This window comes from Paramisgurnus dabryanus, chromosome 22, assembly GCF_030506205.2.
Source record: "Paramisgurnus dabryanus chromosome 22, PD_genome_1.1, whole genome shotgun sequence".
Classification (NCBI taxonomy): Eukaryota; Metazoa; Chordata; class Actinopteri; order Cypriniformes; family Cobitidae; genus Paramisgurnus; species Paramisgurnus dabryanus.
The window spans coordinates 13,356,900-13,379,187 of NC_133358.1; the positions used below are offsets into that span (position 1 = coordinate 13,356,900).

Genomic DNA, 22,288 nt, shown 5'->3' on the forward strand with positions numbered 1-22,288 from the left:
TACACAAAGTGAGGTTCATGGCCGCATTAAAATGCCATCATTTATCATGTTCTTCTTCTCCAATTACTGTTATTACACCATTACCCAAATGCCACTCAATTAATCCTATGCTTTGGCAAAGCTATAGCTCCTCAAACTGTAGCCTGCCAAGAACTAGACACAATTGACTTTCTGACATTCACACATTTTCGCTGTCTGTTTTTCTAGTCTACTAAATGACTTTAATTGAGATCCATTAAGAACTTCCTCCACACATCTGCTACCTCTGAGGGTTTATTAAGTGGCAGTGATGCACCTCATATACTGTAATGCTACAGGAAACTTTTAAGAGTAAAGAGTGGAGAAACTGGGCTTAAATGTGTTATTTAAAATCAGATTGAAGATCATGTTCGTTGTTAATCTTTTATGTTGATCTGTTATTGTGTCCATTTTGATCCTGAAAATGGAAAAAAAAATATTAACAGATTACTGCTACCACTATTTCTTTTCACAACGAAATATAAGAACCTAACGCCCCATTCCTTCCTGCCACAAATTGAATAATAACTTCCCACACCAAGCCTAATACCCTGATGAGGACCTAAAGAAATGCTACAGTGTGTAACCAAAATACATCTACGCATGGGTGCAAAGTCTAATCGTTTCAGAGGCCATTTGTAGAAGAGGGTCCCGCATCGAGGCCGCTCTGCAACACACTAATCATTTCAACACCTGCTGCTGTTTGCCCATATTACTGTAAAAGTCAATGTGCTCTAGCGGCTTCCTTTCTGAGAAACAGCGAACCGGATACACGTGGACTCGTGTGAAAATCTCTATTCACAGGTTAATAAAGCACCTACAGCAGCTTGCTGAGACACAAGCAAATGCGTGGAGGATAATTTAATGAATAATTTGGCAGTGAGAGACCCCCATCGATTCTTTTTCGATTGAAGGCTCTTCTTTTAGTAAGGCTGAGTTACATCAAAAAGCAAGAAAATGTCTTTGAAGGGATTTAATTTGAGAGGTAACACTGCAGAAATGTAAAAGTTTAAATGTAATTACATAAAAGATGAAAGATGTCAAACCTGATGAGGAAAATGAGGCAAGCATCAATTTGCCACTTTAAAACTGAAGGATTAGTGGCAGGAAATGACTTATTAGCAAATCACAGTCGAGCTTTCAAGTACTGTGCAATATTGTCTAAATATGCTGATTGCCGACATAGGGATTTAGTCGAACCTGCTCATTATCTGCGAAGAATAGTTATCAACTTTTAAAAATAGAAATTAATAATTCAACGTCATGTTGTCATGTAGATATACATTCCTCAATAAAAGAACAGTTCGCAGAAAATCCTAACGTAGCATAACAATAATTTTAGTCATAAAATGTTTCAGAATATAATGAGTCATGGGCTGCTTTTATAAAACTTAAGATTGTGTTTGTCGTTTTGTCATACGTTCATAATGAAAAATAGATACGTAGAAAAATAAATACGTTTGCTCGTTGTGATTATTTAAGCTTCTCTGATGTTAATAGCATATTCAAATATAATGCTATTTAAAATGATGTTAGCATGTTTTGTGCTAACATGCAGTTTTCAGCGTGCTGTTGGCATGATTAGCAGTGTTAGCATTTTTCATTAAGATGCTAACATGTTTAAGTGTGACTTTAAGAGCAAAAAATTCACGGTTTTACATTTCCTTTGGTGTGTAAGTGTGTATTAGTTCATGTTAACAATATGCAAAAGGTAAAACCCCCAAAGTAAATGCGAGTTATCATTTCCAAATGTAAATCTCTTTTCTTGGACTACAACAAAAACACGGATTGTTGTTTACTTCCTGTTTCTGTTGACGCGGAGACGCCGGTCATTATCATAATTCATCCCGCTTTGGACTCACAGCCTGTTAGTTAACTCCTGTCAGCATTGCATTGTGAGTGAATCTTTCAAACAAGAGCGTCACATTTACGGCCGATGTCAGAGGTATTCAGGCCAATCACAACGTAAAGATTAGCTGGCCAATCAGGGACACAGAGCTTTTCAGATCGATGAGCTTTGTACAAAATCAGAGCGTTTGACGAAAGCAGGATATCTGGAGCTACAAAAATGTACCATATGTGGAAAATATATCATCACATAAAGTGGCTATTTAATTTTTGAGAGAGTGCCTCTAATGTTGGAGTTATGAACAGTGTGACAACTTACCCCAGTGACAACTTACCCTGCTCTCCCCTACTTCAAAATCATTTTTGGGGTCCATGGAAAAAGTGCAAGTGAAGATTGGTTTGGACTGACATAAAAGTATGTAAATGGTTAGAGTTTTGTTGTTGTTGTTGTTTGCGGGGGTGAACTTGTGTTTTAGTGTATTACTTTATGGTCTACCATGACAAGTCACGACCTGACATGATGCAAAATGGCCGAATGCCACATTTAGCACTTGTCAACTTACCATCTTTAGCAAAAAAACTTTGATATCATATATGCTTGAGGCACTGAAGGGGAGCAGTTTTTCATTTTAACTGGCAAGGCATACAGTGGTTTATTATTGTAAGTATGTGGGTAACATCAACAAGAAAACCAAGCTTGTATATTGTTGTGTTTTGCTGCCATTTTCTATAACAACACTGCTGCTTTTGATTGATGTTAATTTGATATGCATATTGTATGTTAAAATGTAATTACACAATCTTAACTGCCTTAATGCATCTAAACCAAACAGAAAATCAGTTTTTCTGTCATTTCTGTATATTTCTTTATATAAAAGTACTAAAGAAAGCTACAGTAGAAATGCTAACTGATTATAGATTCTCCGACATTGAGATTTTAGATAGAGTGTAATTAGCAGTTACACGCGAGGGCGCATAATGCGAAGCTCGTCAAAACATATCGCAAAAAAATGCCCCCATATTGATATAACAAAAAATTATATATTATTTTGCCAGCAGTACAGGATGTTTTGACATAAATTTAAATGGCAGTATGGTAAAGGTGATTGGAATGTAAGATGTTCTTCATATCGACATGCTGGCTTTACTTTAATGATCTTTGAAAGTCTGGTCGTGTCGAGTGTGCTGTTTCATCCTGCCTGTAGATTTTTAAACATTGTGTGGTTGGTGCAGGACTTTATTTGAAGTGGCAGTGACACACACTCTTATTTAAAGAATATACTTCCTTATTTCTCTTTTTTTTGTTTTGACACTTTTCAGTATGATCCCAAGGGTGAAGCATGTTTGTTTAGAGAAAAATGGATAATAAACTGTTGTTTGAGATGCCCAAGCTTAATAGTTTCTTAATACATTTTTTTATTGTTAAAGGGACACTCCACTTTAAAAAAATATATATATTCTCAGCAGACGATAATAGTTCTCTGCGATTGAAAGTTACGAAGAGGACTATTTTCCAGCGCTGCGTAATATCATTGGGCCTGCAGCCATGTTAAGGCAGCAAAGTTCTTGATTATTACGCCAGAATGAGAGTATGGTTCCTAGCCATATCTGCATAGAAAAATGCAACTTTTAATTTTTCATCGGTTTTAGTACACAATGTAACTACAGAAGATTTTTTAATGGGGAAAATATCGAAACTCCATGTTTATTTTTGCAGCTATGCTAAAAGTGGTAACGCCAGACCCAGAGATCGGCTGAATTGATTCCAGAACAGCAAAAATCAAATGTTTAACTCTAGGGGAGCTGGAAAATGAGCATTGTGGAGTGTCCCTTTAAACATTTCAAACAAATAGAATATAAAAGATAAAATTGACTCACTGGCACTCCTTGTGGTCCATCTGTACCTGGCAATCCAACATTTCCTTTTTCTCCCTGAATTAGATAAACAAGAAATAAGTTGATCATTATTTTCAGACTGTTTAAAGTTGAGAAACTCTGCATTGCTTTTAAAAGTGCCTTCATAACATACTTTAAAAGAAATAAAAATGCAAAGCATGAGGGGTTTGAAACAAGAAGTATATATTTCACCGTACAGACAAGTATATGGAAAATAAGTGGCTTTGAGTTGTTTTGAGTGCTTGGTCTCACTGGACACATAAAGAAAAGCAAAAAAGCCAGCAAATTAGTAAATGAAACAATCTATGTTCCCAAAAGTAGATTATTTCATAATAATAAAAGAATTTACGCAATGCACAACACATTTTTATTGTAATTTGACTTTGTACATTATTAAAACTAATCCAGACACGTTTTACAAATATGCACTTCAGTATCTCATTCCAATTCGTAAATCATTAGAGGCAGAAATCATGTTTTTGTTGTTGTTTTTGTGGGAACCATTAGAGAAACTATAAATATTTATGAAAAATGATAATATAACATAAAATTAACCTTGCATGAAAATGAGCTTGTGTTATTCTCGGTTCTGTCTAAAAATGAATTTAAATTGTTTGAAAGCAGAGGGTCCGTTCTTTCATTTGATATATTTGTATGTTTATATATTTAAAGAAGAAAATTTTCCTGGAAGGCATTTTGTGAAACTTTTGTAAAAATCACAAAAAATGCTGACAGGCAACTTAAAAAAAATGGCCGGGGGGTAATGAGTTAAGATGTGTCATGGCAAGTTGTTTTCGGCAAAGACAACACTTCACCAAAAAGTTAGTCTAGGCCTAAGCCCTGTCTGGAAAACCGCCCCTTAATTACAGTATGCAAGTCAGTTCAACCTACCTTTTTAACTCTTTCCCCGCCATTGACGAGATATCTCGTCAATTAAGAGAAAACGCTTCCCCGCCAATGACGAGATTTTCCGTCTTTCTGCAAAACCGCTATTATCCACCAGGTACTTTTTAAACCCAGAAGTATTGCCCTATGACAAGCGGCTGCATGTCCGTGTCTGTTTTAAAGATCGCTCTGAATGGGATCTCTATGAAAAGTCCGTCACAAAAATGGAATTATCTTTGCTTTTTGCTCAAAATGTGGTGTTTTTGCAGAAACCTACCCATAATCAAAAGCTGATTGCAAAAGAACCACTGAAGGTAGGATGAAACGGTTTTTTTTTTTGTTTGAAAGCAGAGGATCTGTTCTTTCATTTGGTGTATTGTATGTTTATATATTTAAAGAAGAACATTTTCTGGAAGGCATTAAACTTTGGTGAAAATCATGAAAAACGCTGGCGCTGGCTGGCAACTTTTTTAAAAAACGCTGGCGGTGAAAGAGTTAAGATTTGACTTGATTTTGAGTTAAAAATAGAAAAATAAGTTGAAATTGTTTAACTTAAAGGTGTAGTGGAGGATTTTCTCAAATTTTAGAAAATAACCGCCTTCTCCACTTTTTTTACAAATGCAATTGCGCAACACTCCTGATTGACAACTAGGAGGACCAATAGTCTTGATGATCCACCCGGAAAAAGAAAATCCTCTGCAATACCTTCAATTTGTTAAGTTAAAATAACATAAAAATGTATGTTGATATAATATGTTGAGTGCACTTTCCAAACAAATGCTGGGATATTTTTAAGCCATACTGTAGTTGGGTCAAAAAGGAATGAACCCAACCATTAGCATATAAATTAATATGTTGGCTTGGTTTAGCCCAGAATACTAGGTTGTTATAACCCTTGGTTGGGTCAGATATATACATTTTATTAATTAAACCTAATGGTTGGGTTTGTACTTTTTGACTTTTGACTTTAACCTAGCATTTATAGTAAAGAAATGAAACTACTGAAATATAGCTTGAACTTCCAAGGATGCTGATCTGAATTCTCCAAAGGTTGAACTGTGATCGATGATCCTTTTTAAAAGATAGATAATAGCTGGCTTAACCTAAAATGTATTTGAGAGTTTCATGTCACCATGAAGAAGACTTTGAGCTGAGCCATTTTGCTATAGTATCACAGGTGAAGGGGATTCAGGCATTATGTTCAAGTGTGAGTCGTGTACCCTTAAGCAAAGAAACACAAAGCATCAAGAACACTTACTAACACTTTGTCCAACAGTTTGAAAGAAGAAACTAGACTTTTGTAAAGAGTTTGGCCTTCCAGGACACATAAAACATTTAAGCAAGCAAGTCTCTCATTATACAGTGCACCGAGTCTGTTAAAGAAACAACATAAATGTGAACTATCGTGGCATGTGTTACCGCTTTGAAACGGGCCTGACATCTGTATGTGTGTTTGGCTACACAGATGTCTTTTATAGTGTGCTAACAATCACAGCACGGAGTTAGCATACGAGATGAACAATCCTGTCTGAACGTAAAACCAGGCAGCCATACCACCAGTACAGTATGTCTGGTGGTAATCCAAGCAGAAGGACTAACCAAGAAACTACTGACAGTCATGTATAGAGCATGTACTGTATAGCAACCATGTCTGTTGTCATGGTAACCTCTTCGGTTCAATGAATTGATGTTCACAAATGTGACACTGGACCACAACAAGTAGCACAGGTATTTGTAGCAATATCTAATAATACACTGTATGATTATCACAAGAAATCATTATTAAGATGTTACATGAAAATATTTTGTACATTTCCGTAAAATATATAAAAAATGATTTATCATTAGTAATATGTGTTGCTATTGGACAACTTTAAAGGTGATTTTCTCAATATTTTGAAGGTCGTAATATGTACTATTAGTTAGTTACAGATACATTTGGTACCAATATGTATCTTTGAGGTGCTTATATGAACTCTTCAAAAACAAACTTTCAAACACTCTGACATGTTTACCTGCTAGTCTTCAATTGAAAGTGTCTTACTGTAAACATGTTTTTCAATAAAATATTTTGACCTTTTAATAAATGCCCTCCATTAAGTTATAAATAACCTGGAATACTGCAAATTTTCCTCCTCACAGCTGCCCACGATCCACCATTCACTTTGAACTTACACAAATGTCCTCTTTCTCATGTGTAAAGTCCTGTTTGTTTATTTCCTCCTTTTGCTAAATGCCTTGGCCAGTCAGTGATTTGGACACGGAATCGCTTCCTGTGAATTAATATTTCTTAAAACGTTTAATTGCAAGGATTCAAACATTGATTTTGGCCAATGACTTTCTTCCATTTAATAACGCTGGTTGTCCAAAGAACCACTCTAATACAAAAAAAAAACTATTTTCCAAAACATTGCATCCTGTGTCTTAACCTTCTTGATGTCCGAAACATTTAATTGCAAAGATTCATACATTGATGTTGGTCATTGATTTTGTTCCACTCCATAACACTGGTTGTCCAAAGAACCATCTGTAAAAACTATTTTCCAAAACATTACTAAAAATATACTCCTAAATATCCATGTAAGTGAAACATTTGTGGCAGAAACAATGTTAGTTCAGTCTACGACTGGCTCGGTGGTTTCGAAGTCAATCATTCATCTATTTGTTCCTCACCTTTGATGTCTTCTCAGCTATGTTTAAACACACACATCTCTGATTCTGACAACCATATGGGGTAGACTAAACACGTCTGTACATTTAATAAAGCCCTATTGTGTTGATGCTTTAAAATATAGCTGTTTATGCCTTCTCCTCAGCAGTCCAATGAAGTAAGATATATATACACAGCTAAAATAATATCCAGAGCTGTGTGTTATAGCAAGATGTCTTTACTCATGCAGGTGCTTCTCTCCATCCTACTGTGTAGTTCAAATGACTGGAGCATTATCTGATGTTTATCATTAAAGAGATGATTATCATTTTGTTAGAGATGTTGCGAGCCTTTCATTTGCTGTGTTTATTTGTTTTCTGACATGGTACCACTGGATTGATTTGCACTGATGATGTTGAGTCCCATGTTGAATTTAATGCAACTGGGCTGTGGGGTGTTCTCTTAATCCGTATTTTAATTCAATTTGGTCATAATGTGCAATGAATTTATCACTGTGGATTATATTGGTGGCACTGCAATGATGTACATAAAAAAATGAAAATTTAAATTTTTGTTTTAGATTGGTGGTGAATTTATATCACACTATGACTAGGGTCCTGGGTAAAAAATTTGGCTTATGCATTTCCCAACAGAACAAAATAAAAAAAAATCTAATTTACATTTGCATTCAAAGATTAAGAGCTGATTCTGTAGGCTATATCTAATCCCAGTTAAACCAAGTGGCATACGTACAGTAGCTATAAACTGTGTCCATGAAGCTCTTGAGACCAGACAGTTGGAGAAATTATCTTTATAGTACATATAAACATAGACATACACCGTGGCCTTATTGTAAAACACTTCCACCCAATTGTTCACACATGTGGTTTATGCATTGCTAGTCTGGTCTAAGCATCACACTGTAGCAGTACTGAATATAAACATTTCACAGTAAATGAAAGAGCTTCCTACAGTTGGCTAGACATGGATCAGAGAGGACAATTATTTCAATCAAAGCCATAACCACATCCTGAACATTGGGGGGTAAAACATTCAGGGCTATACGCATGTATATTAAAAAATGTTTTTACTGTTTCTGTCCAATCAAACATGTCCCCCTCAATGTCTATTCTGGTTACTGCCCTGATCTAAATACACAGTAAACAAAAAAAATCACCAATTCACCATTGTGCTATTGCCTTTCCTTTATAGAACATACTGTATAAGTTAACCTTTTAATTGTGAGTTTTGAATTTCATAACTTATGAGCATAAGCCATTTTTACTGCACGTGAGTAAAGGGGGAAGAGCGCAGCTATGAACCGAACACTTCAACTTGTTTCGATAGTCCACTTTAGACATTTTACTAACTATACGCTCTAAAAATGATTGGGTTATTTTTGACCAATGATGGGTAAATATTGGACAGAAAACATGCTGGGTTAAAAATGACCCCATGTTGGGATAAAAATAAGCCAATGATGGGTTGTTGTTATGCAGCCATGGGTTATATTAACTCAGCATTTGGGTTAAAACAACCCATTGGGTAAATTTTAACCCAGCAGTGTGTGTTTTGTCCAATTTTATCCAGCATGACTTAAAAATAACCCAGACATTTTAAGAGTTTTTTGTAAGTACGTTTACATTTATCACTTTATCAACGTGTGTTCCTGGATTCAAACCATAGACTGTAAAAAAAACATGGATGTAGTGTCGTCACCCATAGGTTCCTGAAGATCGTTTTTAAGCCAATAGTAGGCGGTGCCTGCTATCGCCATCTTGGCCGCATGTCACAGCCCATAATTCGCGGATTTCTGAAAATGGTTAAAGAGGCGGGACTTGGGTGAAGCTGAGGTGGCTGGTTGCTCAAACCACACCCACCTACTTCGACTCTAGTGACAGCAGTGGCTGTTCACCCATCACTCAAGTAAATTTTAAATGGTGCATATATTTGAGGGACAGGAAAGGAAGTGTCAGTAACTTTGTGCGAGGGGGTTATAGAAGTGCAAGACTATATGGGGTGTGTGTTGACGTGTGCAGTCTGAATGGGCTCAAGAGGTAAAACCTCAGCAGTAAAACCAAAATGCCACATGAATGTAACCAGCAAAGACTGGTTATAGCAACTCTGTACGAGAGAACCGAGCAACAAGTTATACACCGAGGTTTTTGTGGTCTTGTAACAGTTTTGTAATCTGAAAAGGGAAGGTTTTTGACCTAGTTTTGGGTAATCTACAAACTTCTTTTTCTTAAGGGCTTGTTTTAAGGAAATACACCACATTGTTAAAGTGAGAAGTCCTTTGACTGCAAGCCTGAAGAGTTAAGACAAACTTTTTAGCACAGGAGTGGGGAACCCTGGGTCCTTGAGGGCCACTGTCCTGCACAGTTTAGTTCCAACCCTAACCAAACACACCTGAATTTCATTTTCAAGTAATACTGAAGACTTGAATTAGATTTTTCAGGTGTGTTTAATTAGGGTTGGAACTAAACTCTGCAGGACAGTGGCCCTCCAGGACCAGGGTTCCCCACCCCTTTTATAGCATAATGCTATTAAACTCAACCAGAATGAGAAAATTAGATGTTGACTATGCAATAAAGACATTTGCAAGTAAAATGTTGTTTTTATGTTGTGTGACCTAATCAAACCGATGGCATTTTGCTATATTAACGCAATGCAATGAGCTACAGGAACACTATTTAGGGTTAAACTAGATTTCGGAAACCACACACTTAACCACTGCTAGATAAAACATACATTTGTGTAGTTGGACTTTTTACTGAAACTCTGTTAGTTACTGGAAATTGCTCATGTGACAACTAGCTGGTCTTCCACATAGCCTATATGAGAAGTGATGGATGCACATGAATATCCCAATGCAAACATTGAGAAATATAGAAACTGTTTCAAAGAAGTTGTTTACAAAAATGACAACATTTAAAACATCTGCCTATACTTCATCTCTACAGTATTTAAGTGGGTAGAAAGATGTAAAATATTGCACACAGAAAATAAACAAGTGGCTTGAATCTTTCCCAATGAAAATTATGTATCTTGGCATCATCTAACAGAACCCAGAACTAATATTTAGGACCATTTGTCAGCCCATTGGAAAAATGTGTTAACAGAGTCAGATATTTTAAGCAACGATTTCCTTTTGACGTAAGTCCTGTCCATCAAATTTAAAAGGGGAGTAAGGTAAAGGATATTATTAGGGTTGCATGCCAGGATACACAGACTAAAAAGCTGACAACATTGACACTGACTCTATGGTTGGAGAATTGAGGCTAGAAATCAATAGTGCAGATTTCACGTGAACATCCAAAAACTACAGCTGGCACTATAAGCACAGACAAGATGTCTGGCCAATGATGCATCTCTACATGGATTGAGCCCTGGGTATAAATAAGTCTCATTCGATTTTAGTGATCTGAACGAAAACATTACACATTACATCATCACTACAACACCTACATCACTGAAAGCCGCACCACATAGCAAAGCACAGGCTAATGCATGTTGCATAAAATAGGTTACAATACATTAGGCTGTTTGCAAAAATGTTTTTGCTGAAGTGTGGTAAGCCAAGTGCGTAGGATAAAAATTACAGGGCAATAAAACGTGACTGGGAGCAAAAAAAAAAAAAAAACATTTTCTTTTGAGGTTTTCTATGATTTCGTTTTGGGTGTGTTCTATAGGATTTAACTAAACAACATTAATTACAAAATTCAGCCCTTTATCTTAATCCCAGCTCTCAGCACTGACCGTAAACGTCAAATCTTGCATTTAAATTCAAATATTGCACCTCAAGAAGCTTTTCGACACATTGCTTGTGTCGGCAGTGATATCAACCGCTCATTGGCTCTTGCGTGTTACTTCACAGATTTGTGATTTTTGCATCTTTCAGTCGATGTACGTTTGAAAAGTGTTTGGGTTTAGGTCAAGGTTTGGGGTAGGGTTAGGGTGGTAACATTATTGATAAAAGGGTTAAACTGAAATTTCAGCATCTACTTAAACGTACAAAAAAGTATGTTTTACATGTTAGTACTATGTATTAACAGTGAGACCAGGTTAGATGCACAGAGCGACAGAGCAATATTTTGGAGTTATTATGTTGTCTGCTTGTGTTCCTGTAGCTCAATTGGTAGCAATGGGTTGTTTGGTCAAGAGCCAAACAACAACATTTTAAGTTCACCAAACTTGGAGTTTGTACAGTGCACTTAAACAATTAAGGTTACTTGGTGTTCATACAGACTGAAATTAAATTGTCATTTAACTTTATATAATAATGTGTAATGAAAGGTTTCAGGACTGACTCTATGTCCATCAATAAATAAACTTAATTCTCCACAGAAGCACACAACAAACTGCACTGTTCATGTGTATCTTCCTTATAGTATAGATGGTTTCATCGGACGCACGTGATACACGTCTGGATCCGAACCTTACTTCCGGTTTCGTTTTTTTAATGGTCTGACTAGTTGCTAAACTGATCTCTTGAACAAATGCCTCGTCGAAAATAACAAATGTTTTGGTTTCCTAGGTAATCTATGTGTTGTTTTGTTTGCTTGTTATATAAATAAACTATGTTTAAAGAATTTGTTGTTATTTATTTTTAGCGGAGTTTACCGGAAGTTACGTGCGGACCGCGACAGCGGCTTGTTTATGTTGTTACCGCTGAAACGGTCTATAGAGAAATACAGTAAATGTGGTGCATGCATACCAAAGAAAAACACTGATCACCTGAAAAAAAACTATAATTTACAAAAAAAATATGTTACAAAGAGTGTAAAACTCTAAGATGTGTTATTAACTGGTTTATATCAGTTGTTCATTCAAAATGTTTAGACGCAAGGGCTTATGAGTATTTCTTACAGCATTTTGAATTGATAATGTTAAGTTAATTACACTTGATTTTTTTAAGTTTAAGGTTTATGTAAATTAATCCACTCATTTTTAATAAGTTTAATGAACAAAGATAGTTAAGTTATGGATCCAAAATGAAAAATTTAAGATATGTTTGCTTGCGGCGGTAGAGTGATTCAATGTTAAGTCAATGTGAAGACGCATTGACGTGCTTCTGGAGGTCTCGCGGCGCGAATGAGGCGTTTAGCGTGGCGCGGTAGATGCAATTCCGCCTCTTTCGTGTGTCTAGTTCTAGTTAAGGCGAGTTGAAAAATTTGAACTTTGGTGGAATCAGGAGCTTGATTACAGAAAGCGAGCGGAGTTGCAGAAGCTCCTCCCATGACGCGAATTTCCGCGTAAATGTCTCGATGACTAGAATTTCACACGCGGCTTTCACGAGCAAATAAAGTGAGTAAACTAAAAATATTCTTTCTTTTTTTTTTGACGTCTTAAACGCAGCTGGTGTGAACCCACAGTTAGGGCTTTCAGTTTGGCTTAAAGGAAACTTGCGCTTTCTTAGTTTATCGATATTTTAGTACTGACGTGTGAATAATATCTTACTGGTAAAAAGTGGTATAACGTTGCTTGCATGAACAGCACATTTTTGTATTTACTGTCATTCCATGTCATCTGTCCCCAAAAATGATGAATGATCTAATTAATAATTCATAGCTTCGTGGAAACATTTTGATTTGGTTTAGAGACTCTCCAATGGGTTCGAGTCAACAGTGACTAACTATATGTACATTTTGACTTTACAAGAATGGCTGTCTGTTTGGGTCCTGTAAACTATTAGCTAGTGCAATGTTCCTTGAAATTATATCAAAGAAAACTTTATTTATTGTCCTAGTGGTATTCAACACCAGATGATACTTAGTTTCAAGTAAGTTTCAATAATGTCAAGTAAGTTTCAATACTGTCTATAACACAGAAAACCCTTGCTGTGAACCAAGAGGCATAATGCCTTTAAAAGAAAACTAACATGAGTTGGTCTTAAATTGCTAAGTACCTGTCTGAAAATACAGGCATGTACTCTGTTTTACACTATTACACCTAATTAAAATACTTTTTAAAGTAGACTGACCTTTGGTCCCATGGGGCCAGGTGATCCTTTACTGCCGGGGATTCCAGATTCCCCCTGAAGAAACATGACAGTATTTTAGGTGCCATTGGAGAGACTTTTGGAGTTTAAATGTCATTGATGAGAGGAAGAAATTAAGGAGCTATTTAATTGGTCTAATGAGCTAATTGAAGGGTTAGGATTTAACTAGTACTACCCTCAGTCATGCATACACAGCACTTGACACCAGACACAGAGGGTCATGGGAAATAGTAGCAGTAATTCTGTTGAACATTTCCAGAGTTCACAAAAAGGAGTAACAAATACACTGGTCATGTTGCATTGAAGGTCTTCAATGGCTATGTTTAAAGGCACATAATTTTAACAATCCAACTGAATTTAATCCGAAGATTATGACAATACAGTTAACATGCACCCTAAACATTGCAATCTGATAAAAATGTTCATTTACATGTATATTCTATATTAACCGAAACCGAACATCTGCGCAAGCGCACAGGCAGGGTTGCCAGATTTGTATATCAAAACCATTTAAATGGACATTTAAAACAATCCCAAAAACATCCCATTGACTATTCACTGCCCAAATACCAATAACTAATCAACAAAATATTTCTTATCTTTAATCCACAGAAAAAAAACAATTTGTGGAAACAGTTAAAAAAGCAGAGGACTTGGCAACCCCACATTGCACACAGCATTTCTTGTCGCATTCATGCTTTATCTCTGGATAAAAGTCAAAGCTCAGTTGGAGAAAGTTGTTCTTAAGAAGTTTCCAGGTAAAGGTAATGTAAACACACGTTTTTTTGCTTTATGTAGCCTAATGTTTTAAAAGTACACATAAACACTGCAGAATTTACAGCACGTGACCCCATTACCTTAATAATGTGTGTTGCCATGATGTGAATCGGTAAATATAAGATGTGAACTTGAGAACAATTGTTCTGCGCATGTGCACAATGCATTTTTGGATCCGATTGAGTTTACATCTTTACTTTCTCCTGCTGATCGGATCACAGATCAGACTACGCCACTCTTTCAATACAATCAAAACTTGCATCCAATCAACCTCAATCGTATTGATTAAGATGTTTACATGAAGGCTTTTTAATACGATTGAGCCATCAATACGATTTCAAGCGGATTATTTGGTTGCATCTAAACGTAGCTAGTGACACATTTCTCGTGTAGGTAACTTAGTGAATCTATGAAAGCTATTAAAGAACCTGTAGTCTAGTCTAGTCACATGTCTGGCCTGCGGTAACAATGGCACACAATTTTTGGCACATAATATTTATTCTTACCTTTGGACCAGGCCCCCCAGGAGATCCTTGTCCACCTTTCTTCCCGTCCTCTCCCTATTAAACCACACAAATTAAAGAGCTGTTAATCACCATGAAAACTGTGTCATAAGGCACTGCAAGAGTTCATATTAATACCTCAGAGGTACATATTAGTATCAAATGTAACATATCATGGAACATACTGTATTAGTTTTTTTTAAAGGGTACTGCCCCAGCTTGGGACCAGGGGCAGAGCCAGGGTTTGTATACATTGGGGGCTAAGCTCAAATTTAGGGGGTCTAGGGGCATGGCCCCCCTGGGAGATTTTTTTCAGAAAGCAAGACTTAATATCTCATAAGGTCATGTTGGTTCTTAAATGTATCTTGATTTAAGAAGTTTAAAAATTTTGTACTGAAATCTATTTCAAAGTGCAAATACTCTTAACCTACTAAACTAAACAATTATTCTGCTCTGAAATTTTCATAAAAATGATTTTGGAGTAATATAAAACTTAAACATGTTTTATTTCATGCATTGTGTTTACCATTATCCTTATTTTACACAAATAGAGAATTTTTCTTCTGTTATCTTTTTCTATGCAGGTCCAACCAACATCTGGTACAGTGACCATGCATAAAAGAAACCATTGACTCATTCAGACCAAAAATTGGTACTGTGCACAGGCCTGGCAAAGGGATTGGAAAATGGCTCCAATTATTTGATGTCTTACCATAGGTCCTGGCCGGCCTTGTTTCCCTGGCAACCCTTGTCCTCCACGTTCACCCTGGATAAATAAAATAGACTGAATATGAATTTCAATATTGGAAAAGACAAGCTCATTGAATTACATCCAGGAAGCAGTAATTACAGTAGGATGCTGAAAACACTGAGCTCCACCAGTGTGGCAAGAAGCTCTTTTTCTGCCAAACAAATGTTTCATCTAAATTTGAGAATGAGCAAACAGCATCTGCTCCATTCCCAAAAAGAATCACTTTGTAAGAATGGGAGTCAATTGATTTATCCTGATACAAGACTTACTTTCAAACCTTTCAATCCTGGTTTACCCTTTAGCCCTGGTAGACCTTTGTCACCCTGTGATAAAAACAAAGCAAACAGTTTTGCTCACGTAAAGATACAACAATATTGTTAAACAGCATTATAATTGAAGAACATCTAACCTTCTGTCCAGGTTTGCCCTGCTCTCCAGGCTTTCCTATTTTCCCTTGGGGTCCCTTTATTGAGAAGATGTATAAACTTCAGAACCTAATCACAGGTCAGCTGAGGTTGTAAACATCTAAACGCAAGTACTTCAATGCAAAGTTTTCCATCTTCCATCTAATTTTACTACTGTATGTAAGGCCATGAAATATCCTGAATATATGGGGTTTACTCACAGTCTTACCATCTGGGCCCGAAGACCCTTCCTGTCCCTTCTCACCACGGGAACCCTGTCGAGAAGCCATCAGACTTTCATTGTAAATCAGTCCAGTTCACCTAGCCTGATCTCACAACAATTCCTACATATTTTATGAGTAAGCTAGTTAAGGAATAATTGACAACGGCCTGTTGAATTATTAGAAAAATAATGCACACCCGAGGTGGTGATGCGGCCACAACGCAAAGCAGAGTTTGTGTGAAGACAGAGATTGTGTGAACGAGGCTACCTCTGTGCGTCTCCAAACAGCGCTGTTATTGCCTCAGAAAATTGTCTGTCATGTTGTTTTTGTTAGTCTGTTATTACAGACAGTGGAACTGTAATGCAGTCAAGAGAGCTGCCTGGAACTACGTTCGCCATGTGTTTCCCAGAAAATAATTGCACACCTCAGAACGTTCATCGGCCAATCAGATTCAAGCATTCAATGGACCCGTAGTATAATTTGCATTAATTCGTACGGAGTTAATTACACAAAAACGTACGATTATCATAAAAAAATTATAACGAAACTCCACCCCTAACCCCAACGTCACAAGGGCAAAGGCAGGTATTAGCCACCTCATGGAGTTGCAATGGAGTTGCAGCCTTCAACTGATGTTGATGTTGTCATGTTGCGTATTGGCCACTAGTTTCGTAAATGCAGTACCAGTATTGGCCACAATCCTACATATTGTTCCTTTAAATCACTTAAAGAGATTGGAAGGTTGCCCCTAGCTATAGACCCCATGTAGTTCGTCAATGATGACACTTCTAGCAAAAATAATATTGAATATGGTGGTTACATGCCGTTTTTGCCAAATAACTTGTGAGATGTTTGATATTCCATCATGTAAGCAAAGTCAACAATTATAACAAGGTGTTTGATTGTATTCATTTATTTAATGATTTATTTATTTATTGACAATCCTTAGACAATATGGTTAAAATGTTTGCCTTGTTTCAGGCTAGATGCTGTGTTTGGACACCTATTAGATATCTATAACATGCAAAACCGCTTGCTGGGAAGTCATATACATCCAGGATAGCTTGAGAGTAAGTAAAATAAAGTTTTTTTTTTTAATCTTTGATGAACTATTCCTTAAAAGATGCTGTAGTAAGATTTTTAGTGATGGAGAGCTTGATTTACCTTTAGTCCTGGAGGTCCTGCTGGCCCAGGTGGTCCTGGCTGTCCTTGATCGCAGTCACATTCTTCTTCTGTGTCGTTGGTGGGCTTACGGTCCAAAGGGCACTGCAGAGGTAAACAAACTACTGTTATGTGAACCTTATTGACATGACTGTTGACCCATGACAATAATATAAAAAAATCTAACTCACCCTTTCATCATCCTGTAAAACCGTAAAAAGGATAGGAGAGAAACATTTAGACTCCAAAAACAAACATTTTTAGATGCAAAAGTTTTACAGACATTTTTAGCCTTAATTCAAGAGGATATTTTCTGCATTTATTTTCTTCATAGACATTTATTACTTAATTGATTTTATTGATTATAGTGAAGAAATTATTGGATCAAAAGCACTCATAACATGACCACTCTACTCCAATCAGATCGCCTACCACAGAGTAGATCTCACATGCTGTCTCTCTCTCACTTTGCTGTGGATCACAATAAAGTCTCAGTTTCTGGATTTCTATCTGCAAGGAATTGGAAAGAAAAAATATAAACATAGCTCAAAAATTGCAATACAAAATGATTAAACCATAACAATAGAATTACTCAATTGGCATATTGTGAATGTGATATTCCCACTATCATAAAAATGTGAAATTTGCAATATCTTAGAAGAATAGCAAGACACGACTGCAATAGATCAGTGTGGTATCGTAAAAATAACCATACAAGATGATTTTGATTATTAATGCTGTAGTTAATTTGGTTTACAGAGATTCCTATGTGGTTAGTTAGCAATCTGGTAAATGCCACTTACAGAAAGTGTAGCATCAGACCCAAAGCGTTTGGAAATCTGAGTCTTCCCATTGATGTAGATGGGCACAACAGGTTCCAGAGCTTTGCCCTCGATCTGCTGGTCATCCAGGAAAAATGTGACACGTATGGGTCTAACCAGAACCTTCAACTGGTGCCAGCTTCCATCAAAAAGTGTCTGTAAGATTTCAGGTAATGAGAATTTAGTACATGGTGCTACATACATGATAAATGAGCTGTTAACCTTAACTCTTTCCCCGCCATTGACGAGTTAACTCGTTAGTTAAGAGAAAACGCTTCCCTGCAGATGACGAGTATTTCTGGCAATCAGCAATACCGCAATTATCCACCAAGTGGCGCTCTTCAGCAACTTATACAACCCGGAAGTAACGCCTCACGTGAAAGAGATCAGATTCAGAGAGATCCTCAAAACATACACAGAGTTTTTACTCTATCAAAAGTCCTTCACAAAAATGGAATTATCTCCATTTTGAAGAAATCTACCCATATTTGAGAGATGATAACTAGAGAAAAGGTAGAGAGAAAGTTTTTTTTAAACAGAGGGTCTGTTGTTTATTTAATATTTTATTTGATATTTTGTATGTATTTACACAAAAAAAACATTTTCTGGAAGGCAATTAAAGTTTTGTGAAAATCATTAATGCAGGCGCTGGCTGGAAACTTTTTTCAAAAACGCTGGAGGGGGAAAGAGTTAATAAAGGGGTAAACAAGGATTTTTTTACTCACCCTTATAGGGATAGTTCACCCAAAAAAAAAAATTCTGTCATCATTTACTCACCCTCATATTGTTACAAACCTATATAAATGTCTTTGTTCTGATGAACACAAAGAAAGATATTTTGAGAAATGTTTGTAACCAAACCGTTCATGGGCCGCATTCACTTCCATAGTAGGAAAAAAATATTCTATGTAAGTAAATGTTTGGTTACAAACATTTCTCAAAATATCTTTCTTTGTGTTTATCAGAACAACAACATTTATACAGGTTTGTAACAACATGACAGTGAGTAAATGATGACAGAATTTTCATTTTTGGGTGAACACAAAGGAAGATATTTTGACCAATGTTTGTAACCAAACAGTTTTTGAGCACCACTGACTTTCATAGTTTTATTTCCTACTCCCGCTGTAGAGGCATCAAGCGCGAGTGATTTCAATGTTTAGTCAATGTAAAGACACGTTGATGTGCGTCTGGAGGTGCGAATGAGGCGTTTACCTCGGCGCGAATTGAGTGTTGCCGCGGGAAATGCACGAGTTGAAAAATGTGAACTTTGGTGGAAAAACGCGAAGTTGACGCAAATTTCCACGTGAATGTCTGGATGACTAGAATTTCACCTGCGAGTAAACTCAAAATGTTCAAGCGACAAACTACACACGGTAGACGCAAAGTTGACGCCTTAACGCGCCTGGTGTGAACCCACGGTAAGGAGCCTTGTTACGGTAGTGTACTGTGAAAGTTTTACTAACCTCAATGCCTCTATCAAAAGTAATGATCTGTTGGCCATTAAGCGTGTTGGTGGTTGTGAATCTGACAGATTTGTCATTTCCACTTAGTGTGACAGCAGCTTGAACTTGTCCATCTTTAGACAGCACCCTCCACACATCAAACTTTTCTGTGTTTGAGGGTCCTCTCAACCTCAAAGTTGCCACAAACACATAGGATGGTGGAAGGCCTTCTGGAAAGATTTCCCTTTAAAACAATTTGCAAACCTCCATTAGTCGGATTGATACAAGTATTGCATTACACATTTGGCTCTATTGGGATTTATAGAGAAATCATTGGCTTAAAATACATTAAACACTTTTTATACACATTTCAATGAGTGACGATTTTCTTCTCACTGCCAAATGGCAAGTAATTACAAATTAAATGGGTCTGCCTTAAAAATCATTTGAATTAACAAATCAGCATTCATTTTAAAACCGACCTTGTGTTTTCGGTAACATCGATGTCTTCGTCTAGCAGATAGGCTGTCTCAGACACTAATGAGCCCTGTATCTTCTTAGCCTTCTTATGGATCTTCATTCCCAACATCAGCTCAAAGCCTTTCTCATCCCGGGAAGCCACAGGAATACGTGTGGGACATACAGATTCTGGGTCAGGAGACAATGTCAATTATCAAGATGATCATGGTACCACACAGAAACGGTGTCTCATTCATTTTCTAAATCTTGCCTCACATCTAATTGAATCAATATGTTATGTGATGGTGCTTTATGATAACCATGCTAACTTTCATAAAGAATGATTAAAGCATATCTCAAAGCAAAAAGCCCCCAATTGTGCCGAATATGATTTAGATTAAAGGACTACATCAGGCAAAAATGACAATGTTGCCATCATTCGTGTTATTTCAATCTGTTATTTCTTTATCAGTAAAAATGGCAGGTTATTTTTTTAACCCAGCATTGGGTCAAAAAGGAACGAGCCCAGACCCTTGGATAGTAATTTAACAAATGCTGGGTTGTTATAACCCATTGTTGGTTCAATTTTAAATATTTTCTGGGTTAATTTAACCCAACGGCTGGGCTCATCCCTTTTTGACCTTTTTTAAGTTTAACCCCAGTTTCATCGGATGCTCTAAATTTAATCTCTTTGTCTATGAGAAATAATCAAGATATTAAAGAAATCACATTTGTGATTTTTTTTCTTATTTGAAGAAACCACATTTCTGCTGCTGCTGACATATGAACACTTCCAAAAGTATTGTAGCTGTATTGTGGTTGGCAGTAGTCATATCACATCTGTTTCCTTCTAACCATCCCCACTACTCTCCCAGCCTCATGCCGCTGGTTTGGCCCATGAGCTCTGTGGCTTTTCTTGTCACTGGGCATGAATGGAGTGCGGTAGTTTGGTGGATTCCCTGTACTTGTATGCCCTTGTTCGCCCAGGAGGGGGACAATAACGGCAAAAGCTGGCTGTAATGTGGTTCATGTTTATGGTCGCACGCATTCAGATCTTACCCTCGCACAGCTTTTGCTCCATGGCGTCACGAATGCGGTCGATATTGGTGTAGTCCTCCGCATAAAGTAAGTAGTCACCTGCAGGCTTGTTGGCAATGGTCACAAGCTCTGACGTGGTGATCTCCGTTCCCACACCCACCGCAAAAAGTTTGATCCCTTTCTCCCTCGCCTCCACACTGGAGTCGACAACATCATCCTGCGACTTTCCATCGGTCACGACCACGGCAATGCGATTCTTCACATCACTCCGCTGTGAGGATGCAAAGACGTGGTCCACGGCAAACTTGATGGCACGGCCTGTCTGCGTGTTTCCACCTAAGTATTCGATGTGCTTGATGGCTTCAATAAGATCAGGAGTGGTCTTGTGAACTCCAAGCGGGATCTCCAATCTCGGGGTGTCACTGTACTGTACTACACCCACCTGTGAGTAGTGTGAACTCACGTCGAAGCCACTTGTGACATTGATCAACCAGCGCTTGGCTGTTTTGAAGTCTTGATCTCCAACGCTCCAGGAGCCATCAATGATGTAGACCAGGTCATTAACTGCTGTGCTACAGCCTATGGAATGAGAAAAAAATATTCAATTCTGCACAAAAGGACAATTTAACTCTGTAACACTTTATTTTGATGGTGCCCTTCAAAAATTCAGTTGACTATACAGTAAGTCAGAAATCTCAGAGTATTGATAGATTGTTAAAGGTGGAGATAAAGGTTAGTACACTCTCAGAAATAAAGGTAAAAAAGTTGTCACTGGGACGGTACCTTTTCAATAATGTCCTAAAATGTACCATTTTGGTAAAGATATGTACCTTTGAGGTATCACATTTTGTTTCTTTAGCTCAAACTGCGCTAAAACACCTTTCTTCAAGGTGGTTTAAGCTACTATGTGCACAGGTTGTCAAGCACCTTACGTGGTTTGTATTAAGCCCCTCCCCCAGAGAAGCATCAGTCTTTATAGATTGATGATTGGTTCTTTTAACTGGAAGGCTTGCACCTGTAAAAAACTCTTAATTTTGTGCATGCAGCTTTATTAAAGTTTATTATTCAGTAGTCCATGAATACACTTTACCATTAATGTAGTTTCAATAAGATTAAGCAGTTGCAGATGTTTTACAAAATACATAACAATATTTTCCCCAATGAAATGTGGAAAACTTTCCGTTTTACTACCAAAATATGTAAAATCCAATTATTAACTTACAATTAAAAGTTTCCACGACATCTTGCGAGGTTCTCACGATTAACATCCAGAACATAATGAATGATGGGATACGCTTAGCCTTGAATACCACTCCGAAGCGGGTTTAGTGTGGTTTAAGGGCTCTGCACTTTGCCAGTTTTAAGACATAGGAAAGTCTTGCACACTTACTTTCTACTCGAGTGGAC

At 37.1% G+C, this 22,288-nt stretch overlaps 1 protein-coding gene across 1 annotated transcript in view; it reads right to left on the minus strand.

Annotated features, from left to right (window-relative positions):
• Window positions 1–22,288, minus strand: part of LOC135785270 (uncharacterized) — a 35,968-nt gene that overhangs the window by 11,741 nt on the left and 1,939 nt on the right. Inside the window, exons 2-15 of the mRNA XM_073813176.1 lie at window positions 20,903–21,460; window positions 19,867–20,032; window positions 19,406–19,628; window positions 17,922–18,095; window positions 17,551–17,628; window positions 17,310–17,321; window positions 17,122–17,223; window positions 15,955–16,008; window positions 15,739–15,792; window positions 15,599–15,652; window positions 15,291–15,344; window positions 14,582–14,635; window positions 13,281–13,334; window positions 3,745–3,798 (exon numbers count right to left, since the gene is read on the minus strand). Coding sequence (XP_073669277.1) covers window positions 3,745–3,798; window positions 13,281–13,334; window positions 14,582–14,635; window positions 15,291–15,344; window positions 15,599–15,652; window positions 15,739–15,792; window positions 15,955–16,008; window positions 17,122–17,223; window positions 17,310–17,321; window positions 17,551–17,628; window positions 17,922–18,095; window positions 19,406–19,628; window positions 19,867–20,032; window positions 20,903–21,460 — 1,691 coding nt within the window. The remainder of the gene's footprint in view (window positions 1–3,744; window positions 3,799–13,280; window positions 13,335–14,581; window positions 14,636–15,290; window positions 15,345–15,598; window positions 15,653–15,738; window positions 15,793–15,954; window positions 16,009–17,121; window positions 17,224–17,309; window positions 17,322–17,550; window positions 17,629–17,921; window positions 18,096–19,405; window positions 19,629–19,866; window positions 20,033–20,902; window positions 21,461–22,288) is intronic.